General features: G+C 43.8%; 1 protein-coding gene across 4 annotated transcripts in view; it reads right to left on the bottom strand.

Annotated features, from left to right (window-relative positions):
- Nucleotides 1–910: 910 nt before the first annotated feature.
- BIN1 (bridging integrator 1) overlaps nucleotides 911–10,292 on the bottom strand; it is a 90,416-nt gene continuing 81,034 nt past the window's right edge. For all 4 annotated transcript variants that reach the window (XM_066553907.1, XM_066553909.1, XM_066553908.1 and 1 more), the window contains 2 exons: nucleotides 9,455–9,556; nucleotides 911–6,468 (listed from right to left, as the gene is read on the bottom strand). In XM_066553907.1, coding sequence (XP_066410004.1) covers nucleotides 6,361–6,468; nucleotides 9,455–9,556 — 210 coding nt within the window. In that variant the 3' untranslated portion in view covers nucleotides 911–6,360. The remainder of the gene's footprint in view (nucleotides 6,469–9,454; nucleotides 9,557–10,292) is intronic.

Below are 10,292 nucleotides of genomic sequence, written 5' to 3'. Positions count from 1 at the left end.
CCAGGAGCCACCACATCAAGGCAGAGCCCGAGTCACCAGCTGCAGTGATAGTGCCAGGGGCACAGCCTTGCTTGTGCCTCTTGCTCTCCCTGTGCCACAAGATGTGACTCAGGTCCATCCCAATGCCATAGAGGTGAGAGCCTAAAAGGCATTTAACCCTCCAGGCTGTCTTGGAAGCAAAGGAATGACACAAGCACAGCCTAGACAGCTCCCCTGCTCTGGCTCTGGGCTTGTGGAGCTTGTGCATCCTAAAGCAGTGGACTCTGGCTGTCCATCCATCAAAGTGTTCACTGGCACCAATTTACAGCTGTGCCAAGCCTGTCTGGAATCAGGCATCTGAGGGAGTGGCCCCAAAACCAGTCAGCTATGAACTGTGAATCCTTCTAATCCTGTCCCTCAATCCTGTGGCTGATGGGCACAAACACCCCCTTTCTACCTGCAAAGGAAATGTCCAATTTAAAGAGCAGAACCCAAAGCCAGCCTGGGAACTGAGCTCACACAGGCGTGGCAGCTGGCCAGAGGGAGCTGAGAAGTTTGGCCAGGTGGCACAGAGTGCCCCTGCAGTGCCATAGTTCCACCAACAGACCTGCCTTAGACAATGAAGGTCACATCACTTTGGGATCAGTAGCTAATAAAAAGGAAAGATCTCAAATCCTTCCTTACACTAAATTCATTTAGTGCCACAATCAATTGGAACAGAGATGGCCGCTACAAGAGCTTACCCTGCTGTTGTGAGGACCAGCATCACCTTCTCCATCCCATGTGATTGTAAGAACTCCCAATGTTAAAGGTGCCTGGACACCAAACATCTATGAAGCTACTCACCTCTGTGGGAAGAAAAATGTCCTGAATTGTTTCAGCTTCTTAATATAAAGGTAGGGAAAAAATAGAGAGAGAAACTGACACAGGATTTAGGATGACACAAATTATATTTCTGAACATCACCAAGAAACAAGATGGGACAAATTCATCTAGTACTTGTGGAACTGGGTATCACAGCTCTAAATACAATGGGAATTGTTCAGCTTTGATTAAACAAAACAAAAATTAATTAAAAAACCACTCAACCCCCAAACATGTTTCAGGTCATTGTGATTAAACTCAGAGACTGAATTAACAGAAGGAAAAGAGATTGCTAATACACTGCCAAAGTCATTCCCACTTAATTCAGCTAAAGAGAAGCAATAAGCCCAGGGCTGCATCTGGCAAGTTTCAAGTAGGGACCTTCTACATGAAATGCAGACTAGGGTCACGATAGCAGAATAAGCTGCAGGAGGAGGTGAAGGAATTATAGCCATAGGACACATCAAAGTACAAGCTTATACAGACCAGTCTTCACAGCTGTCGTTTCTCCATTTAGTTTCATAAGCAAAATTTCCAAAAGAGCCTTTTATTCTTTGCCCTCACATGTCAACAAGACCCGATGGTTTGTGAGGGCTGGTGCCACAGTCCAGCTCTGGGCACCACCCAGGACTCCTTTCCATCATCAGGAGTTGTGCAAAAAGGTATGAACCAGAGCATACAAGCAGAGAGGTGTCTGCACCAGTACCAGGTGTGACAGTACCTGTGTGGCAAGGAGTAGCTTCCCTTTGGTGGCCCAGAGAAGAAAAGCTGTTGCTTGTTTTTCTGGTATCAGCACTATCAAGCTGCATTGTGTAGGATTTGCTGATGGACATGTTTGTGCATCTTCTGGCTTTGCACTTTTTGGCTGGTGGGACGTGCCCGATGCTGCCATCATCCTCAAAGAGCATGGGAGAGGCTGGGAGGTGAGAGGAGCTGGAGAATGGGGCCAGTGCTGAAATCAGAGGTGACTGTGTTAGATGCACACAGTCCTTCCTTGTCTCTGGGAGATACACAGGTCTTCCTAGAAAGGGCTGAGAGACACCTTTGCCTCCTTCAGACAAGGACATTCACTGTTTTGGGGCACTGACTGCACAGCATCCAACTACCTGTGGCAGAGCATTGCATCTGTCTGGCACAGAGCAGGAAGCTCAGAACTCAGTGCCACTGGCAGGCAAGAAGCACCTTTTATCAGACTGAACATACACATCTTGGCCATTCATATTTTGTTCTCAGCCCTATAGAGTTTCTCCCTGGAATTGAGAGGTGAGGGAGTCAGTGCATCAACCCAAAATGAAAAAGATCATGAGTCATTCCTCCATCCTCCTCCATCTCCTTAGCCTTGGGACTTTTCGCTCCAAGAGGCTACTGCAAAACCTAATTTAGCTGGCATCCCAGTTCCAGGTAGAATTTGGAGCCCTCACTCCTGCTCCAAGTCCCCTTTGACTTGGGGCTGTCTGCCTTGGCCACAGTCTTAGGGTAGTGGGACTGGAAAGGGTTCTGCAACAGTGAACAAAGCTTCAGGGATTGTGGCACAATTCACACAAAGCACTGCCAGCTTTTGAGCAGCTAGAAATGAACCTGCACAACCCCATTTACTGCCTCACCTCAACAGCCAAGCAAAACAAAGGTGATAAAAGCAGACAGCTGAGGAATTCCCATGGAAAACAGCACAGCATATGTGGGAGTCTCACCTGGAACATCATACTCTTCTTCACCCTGGGACTTTTCCTTGATTCTATCAAATAGATATATTACTGACACTGCTAAGATAGAAAAAGGGGTAAGAAACAATACCTTATTTACTTCTCATCAGTTGGGTAAATATTAATTCCCACTTCATACAAGGATTAGGCTCAAACTGGAGTATCTTAAATCTGTAACCAAACTGAAGCCAACAGAGCAAGAATGTCTTTTTAAGTCCAGCTACAAAATCAGTCAATGGCATGGGATGAGAGATGCTTTTATTTTTCACCCAGTAGAACAATCAAGTGGAAGATTATTAAATGGGGAAAACAACAGCTTTGATGGGCCAGATACCAAGTAATCCCTGAAATGTGTCCAGTGTATCTGTCAGTGGAGCAGAACTGGGCTTCTTTGGGTTCTCTTCAGTGGATATTTGCAAAAAAATACAGTTTAGAGTTAACTGAAACCAGTCATCAGATTAAGAAAAAAGGCAAAGGCAAAAAGACTATTAACATTAAAACATTTTCTTTCAGTATTTTCAAAACAGAAGGTTTCACATTTTTGCTTCAAAGCAACTTGTTACAGCCCAAGACATAACGTTTGTTAAAATGCAAGCCTAGAAATTAATGTTTCATTTTGGTATGAAAGGATTTGTTTGTTTGTTTCAATTTTTCCCTTTTTCATTCCACTGCGAAAATGGAAAAAAAAAATTGTCTCAGGCCACCCTTACATTTTTTCTCCGATTTTTCAGTTCAGCCTGCAAACTGAAAAACCAGAAGGGCACAGCCTACTTGAGAGTTTACTGTCCCTCTTTCTATTTGAATCAGATTTAAACCAAAGAATAGGGGAAGTTCATTTCACCAGGTAATACCAACCAGAATCAAGGTATTTAGGAGATGTAGAAACACTGAAAATGGGAGGAGTCATGGCTGTTTACAAGGGGCTGAATGATCCAGGAGACAGCTCTCCTGGCTCTAAAGAACACTGCCATCTACAAGTTTCCTGCTCTGCCATCCTAGTTTCACATAAGGCAATTTATAAACTGTGGGTCTGATCCTGCATTTTCAGAACCTGACTGAGATGTGCTGACACCACTTATCCGTGAGCAATGCAAGATCCAGGTAACCCACCCTAACCTGCTCTAAGCCAGGGGGCTTGGGGGTTTTGGGGTTGGGGGAAGCAAATGGAGAGAGACACAACGCTCTCCCCACCAGCAACACTGGAGCATCACTCACATGACCTGAAAACAGCATCCCTTTTTTGCAAAGTGCTACCACTTCTGCAGGGACAATACAGTACTGGATAGTTGCTCTGCAAGCTCAATAAAATGAAAAGGCCTTACAAGGATCTTTGTTGGGACAGTCATCTGGTTCAAGCACAGCAGAGGACAACAACAGCAAAAAAAAAAAAAAACCCACAATAAATTAGGTATCAGCACAGCTTTCTAAATGGTCTAGAACAGTTACTACAAGACAAAAATCACAGCTCTGGTAACTTAGAATCTTGTCCTTTTTTTAAAAAAAACAAAGCTATTATCCACAGGTTTTGCATAAAAATAAACATTTTAAGCTGACAGCATTATGTTAATTGGATCAACCCGCTTTTTTATATATATATATTTCTATATATATTTAAATGTATATTTTTATATGAATAATCTTTAAAGGAGTAATGGGAGTCACAAATGCATAAAAATAGATATTTTGAAAAACAAAAAAGAGTAATAATAAAGATAACCCTGATGAAAAAGGAAAAAAAAGTCAAACAGGGAAGTATTCTAAAGCAACAGCTCACCATACCATAATTTGTGGAGTCCAGTCCTTCTGTATTGTGAGCAGTTACTCCTAAATACTATTGGGGTTTCTAACAGTGATGCAAAATAAATTTTTGCACATTTTTTTCTTTTAAAAAGGAGAAGGGATTTGGGTATATAGAACAGATTTAATGCCTGTTACATTGCTGTAAATAACCAGCATGGATCATCTCCCAAGCTGAAAGCAGGAGGAACTCCAAACAATGCTTGCATCTATAAGAATATATTTTCTAATCAAAATCAGATCTGTTCCTCCAAACTAAGTTGTTTGGTTTTTTTTAAAACACAATTTTTGCCCTACAATGTTTTTCTGTTGTTCTACAAATAATCCAAACAGACTGGAAAAGGTGAGATTTTCAGTACTCTGTCAGCATTTGGTGCAGCTTTGACAAAAGCCAACTCCTATCGTTTGGAAGATTATTTCAGAGTGATCCTGAGCGTGGCATAACCTCACTGTTAAAAATCCCTTCAGGGCAAAACAATCATGGGGGAGGAGGGGAAGCTGTAAAAAATTAAAATAGCCTGACTTGCTTGCCAGCTGCATCAGTATTCAAGTAAAGTTTATAAAGTACCTTTGTGGGACTTTAGAGTCTTGGAGAGCCAGACCGGCTTATATTAACAAGTGTAATATGCACTTAGAATATGCCTTGTCATCTGCTTGTCTAAACTAAAAAAAAAAACAAAATTCAAAAACAAACAGAAGCAAAGGAAAGGTAAAGGAAAGGACTCAGCATCAGTATTAGACTGCAGAGTGTCTTCTTGACACTGACACTTTGAAATTCTTGCCTTCCTTTCTAATGCATTACAATAGCATGAAGTCACACAGCCATTTTAAACAAGCATTTCAAGAGTCCTGTTTTCATAGAGGTTAACTCGATCATCAGCACAGCACTGGAGAAAGCTGATCTAATGATATTTCACTTACAGAACTCTTCAAAAGAAAATAAGAAATACAATTCCACAAAAAACAACGCCAATGAAAAGCACAGAAAGTAACTTGTTTTTTATCAGTGTTTTTGCTTTGATATTCTTACAGAAAAAAAAAAATCCCTTATCTCTGTCTTAAAAAGCAAATTTTCTAACCAGTAGATTTTAGAGCTATTTTCCATCTACATGAATCTAAGCTTTTCTGAAACCACCAATAGGTTTGGGTTTTTTTGGGGGGGTAAGGGATGGGGATGTGTGTACTAGAGGATTCCCTCTCCTAAATTTCAGACATCCAAATGGCATCTGTTTGTTTTGTCTTGTTTCTCCTCTTGAATTTGTCCATTCCCCTTAGGTTTTCAAAGGCCAACACCACTGTGAGAATTTAGGTGTCCGCATTTGAAAGAACTTTGGACTGAGCGCAGCTTCACACATTTCACCTTCTTCATGCCCTTTCCATGTAGTTTCTTCTCTCTTTACATGTATAAAATCACAGTTTATGTAACATTGTTTTAAAGGAAGAAAATAAAACACACACACACACACATACATTGTAGTGGTGAACACTATACACTAAATTTTTTTTTCAACAGCATAACAGAAAGTTTGGCCTACTGTAGGTTGAAGATGTAGGGAAGGCTGAATTTTTATGGTTGCCATGCAAGCCACCTTCAAGACAAAACAGATTAACCCACCCAAGAGCAAATGCTGCTCCTACTTTCAAGCCATTCAACAAATACTGCCTTTCCAGGAATCAGACTGACATCTGACAATTCAGTCAATGCAGTACTTGGAGAACCTCACTGAGTTGCTTCTGCATCAGTCCTTTGAATCCAAATGCTGTTTAAACCAAAGGGGAAGAGGGTATCTGAATTGCCTTATTATTATTAATATGTATATATTTCAATAACACTTTGAATTTCAATTAACTTCTGAAACCTTGCCCTTTGAGAAGAACACACCCTTTAAGTTGACTTTTTTTTCAAGCTTCTATTCCTTCATAATTCTCTCTTCATTTCCTCTTGTTGTTCTTTTTCAGTTATCTACCAGAAAACTTGCTTTCTTCCAGCAGAAACGCAGCTGGTGGGCTTGGACTTTCACTGCACCCGTTCTGTGAAATTCTCAGGGAAAACCCCTCGGCATTGGTCAAGTTCCTTATGCTGGATCCAGTCAGACTCCTTCACACCCATCAGCCATCCTTCATCCTGGAGGGGAAGACAGAGATCAGATGCTAAGGGACAGATGTGAGCAGGGATTTTTCTTACACAGTGCAGGCCAAGGAGGTGTCAAGACATTACCAAAGCCATGCTCTTATTTGGCTTGGAGACAATCCAGGAGGAGTAGGGGGAGAAGGAAAAAATACTTTTGTTTCCTTTTAAACAGAGAAAAGGCTACATCCCACCAGAGTTCATACCAAAGCTCCCATCTGACCCAGACTGTGCAGACACAGTAAAAAATAAGCGAGTGTAACAGAAATATGTCATAATTTACACCCACTGAAACAGGAGAAATTCTGCCAAAAGAGACTCCAGAGCTACAGGATGGGAATCACCTATCTCACTCGTCACAATGCAAATATGAGGGGTCTAGCATTCTCCATAGCCATAAAAGAGACAGAGACCTCCAGCATGTAATTCACCCTGTTCATCTCAGGCACAAGTGTTTGGAAAGGATAAATCAGCTCCAGGAGGTGTTCATCCCTGCTCCAGTCAGGGCACCCAGATGATTGGCATTTTAGAGGTGGTTCAGGCAAAATCAGTCTTATTTGCTATGCTGAAATCCTGATCTATGGGAACTTGGAGCTGAGGAACCCAATCCATCTTCCCAAAACTCAGCAGTCTGTTTGGTTTGATGCAAGGTGAGGTTAGCAAAACTCCCAAATTCTGGCTACATGTGATTTAGGTGTCTCAATAAGGTCTTCCCTAGCCACCAATCTGTACATCTATAAACACAGATGAATTTTCACTCAGGCAAAGGAACCCTGCTTGGTAGAACCTGGTCACGAGCAGAAACAGACTTCCCACCCTCTGCCTGCAGGCTGTCCTGGCATTAAGATTTCTGCTCCATACTAGGCACATGAGGGAGATATTCAAGATATTCAGCGTGGGAGGACTGCACTAAGCTTGCAGCTCAGGTGTATAACCTCTCTATTCTCTGCTTGCCTTGGAGCTGCCACAGTGGAAGCTCCCCTTCCATGCACATCCCCCACTCATTTGCAGGGGGCAGCCCATGGGTTTAGAGTGCAGCATGAGGCATGGGAGCTGCACAGCCCCCAGAGCCTGCAGGCTCACTCAGCCCTGACTGCTGCCTTTAGACTGGAACATCCAGGAGATGTCATGGGAACGACACGAGATGGGAGCCCTTCTGCAGCAGCCAGCTGCAGGGGCTGTGGAAGGACTGACATGCCATAAATCAGGAAGACAAATAACGAGGCAGAAGACACTGGGCCCAAGTGTGTAGAAGGCAGCTCCCAGCACATCAAGCACAAAAGCTCATCCATTTGCACACAGTGCTGTGCCATAGAGCACGCATGCATCACTCCCACCACATCCTGCTACGAAGGGTCTCCTTGGCTGTACACAAGGATACACAAGGGGCCTTAATTTTAAACCACATCACTTGAAGTGCCAGCTTAGAAGTGTTGCTACCCTCAACCCTTTCTTCTATCAAGAGAGATGAATCCAGGCCTGGGCATACCCACAAACTGAGACCTAAGCTGCAAGGTAGGGATGGGAATCACTCCAGTATCCTAAGCTCCCTCCACTCACGTGCACAGTTCATGCACATGTTAACAGCCAGCAATTCCTGGCTGGGTATGATTGAGGTTAGGGAAATGAGTTGTAGCAGAGGATACACTGTAGAAGGGTTAGAGGGCTTCAGTGCAGCTACAGAGTCATGTTAGCAACACTCAGAGCTCACCCTCTGCAGCTTGGAGAGTCTCGAGTTCATGGCTGTTGCACCCACATCCAGCTAAAGTGCAAACACAGGGCGTTGAAAAACTCTGATCCAAAAACGCCATCTGCTCCACAAACGCCATCTCCTACCACAGAAACTGGGGGAGCTGACACTCATTTCCCATCCAGAAAGCTTTCTGAGAAAGAAATGTTCACAAATGCTTGTGCAGGGCAGTCCCACCCAGTGGGGAGTCATGTCTCCAGAAGGAATCAGTGCCTGTTCCCCAAAAACCTCTCCTCCTCTAGCTGTGTGGGAACTGTTGGCAATTTATGGCTCCATTTCACAAACACCAGCATGATCTGCCTCCATCATTCACAAAGCCAACAGCTGGGCCACAAAGAGGATCCACATTTTCTGAGTTAGTGAACTACACCATCTTCCCTTTACCCCTAGTGGAATCCAGATCTTATCTGAACTTGGCCAAACCCAAAGAGCTGATGACTGCTCAATCGATCTGGAGAATTCTCTTTTTTTTCCAAACAGAAACCTAGAGATGTGAGCATTAATTTTATAAACTCAACACCTCTCTCAGTCAAAGTAGTAAAACTGCTGTAGATTGTCAGTTGGGTGCCCTCAAACACAGAAAGTGAGGAGGACTTACTCAAGGCTTCTAGCTCAAATTAAAGAAAAACATGACCAAGTAAATTCAGGTTGAAGATGAGCAGCAAGACTTGTTCTCAGGAGCTGAGACCTGCTCTAGCCTTTGATTCTGCTGCCATCTCCTGACCAAACACAGTCATTTGGAAACAGCCACTGCTGTGCTGAAGTGCAAGACATCATCAGCTGCTTTCTCAGAGCTCCAACATTTCTCAAAAGAGAAGACAACATCATAAGGTATGAGTCACTTCTCTCAATGCCACAGACTGTGCTGTAGTGGTCATACGGAATATGGATCAAGTTTAGGGGCAGTGAGGAGGCAAAGTATGGGCTCAGCTGTGCTCCCTGATCAAGTGAGCCACTGTATCGGCTCAAATGTTTTCATAGGGACAAGAACCCATGGCTACTCGACATGCTTTATGCAGAATAATGTCTCCACTTTCCAGGAACAAGCAGAGTCTCCCCTCTGTTGCAAGAAGCCAATCTCAAGCTCAAGGACAACCAGCTTTCTTGCCAGCTCCCAGCCACAAACTAACGGCTCAGGACTCAGCCAGCCAACTGTTAGTGAAGAAAGAAGCAGCTCAGGAAGCCCCCTCGGCTCCACCTGGCCCATGCTCACACCCTGCCTCCCCCACTCACCTGCTCCTCAGGGTTCTCAAATGGAATCACCAGCACCACGTCCCCGGCCTTCAGCTGCAGCTCGTCAGTGTCGGTGGCCGTGTAATCGTGCATGGCCTGGACCTGCAGGGACAGGAGAGCAGCACTTTGAGCACTGCAGCCTAAAATGCCACCTGAAACCACACTAAACATTATGAGCCTCCTGTCATTCTTCAGGGCTTTGCCATTCTTTTGCTTTCAGCAGAACTCACAGAAAAAAAATGGGAATTACAAAAGCAGGGAAATGTTCCTATCGTAAGATGCTGTCAGTTCTCACTTTCAGGGCATGATACAGCTGTGCTTTCTTGCTACCACACTCCCTTATGCACATTAAATATGTGGCTTATCTTCACCCAAAATCACTCCTTCCTCCACTCCTTTGCTGCAAGTGATCTTTGGCATATTCAGAACGCCCACCCAACTACCCTGTCTAGTCCTATACTTTTCTCTCTTAATTCGGATTTTTTGACTTCCCTGAACACAGAGTCCTCTGTTCCTGCTGGTGTTCCTAACTCTTCTCAATTTGTCAACTTGCACCAAAGCTTAACTTTTCCTGTCAGGAGCACATTTTATCCACTATCCAGAGTCTGTGACTGACACCACCACACCACCAAAACAGAGACCACTCCAGCAGAGAGAACAGATTTTGCTGCAGGACCTTTAGATGATGATCTTTTTACATAATCCTTTGAAACATCTGGAACTGCATGAAGCTGCACTGCTGGAGAGGAAGGTTTATCTCTTCTTCAACTTCTGTTCTGCCTTTCAATGTGGTCTAGCCCATGGCCATGCTGAATGAAAGCAGTTAATGCCTTACAGG

This window comes from Molothrus aeneus, chromosome 7 (genome assembly GCF_037042795.1).
Source record: "Molothrus aeneus isolate 106 chromosome 7, BPBGC_Maene_1.0, whole genome shotgun sequence".
Lineage (NCBI taxonomy): Eukaryota > Metazoa > Chordata > Aves > Passeriformes > Icteridae > Molothrus > Molothrus aeneus.
The sequence above is the reverse complement of the archived record's forward strand: the minus strand, read 5'-3'. Positions and strand labels throughout refer to the sequence as shown.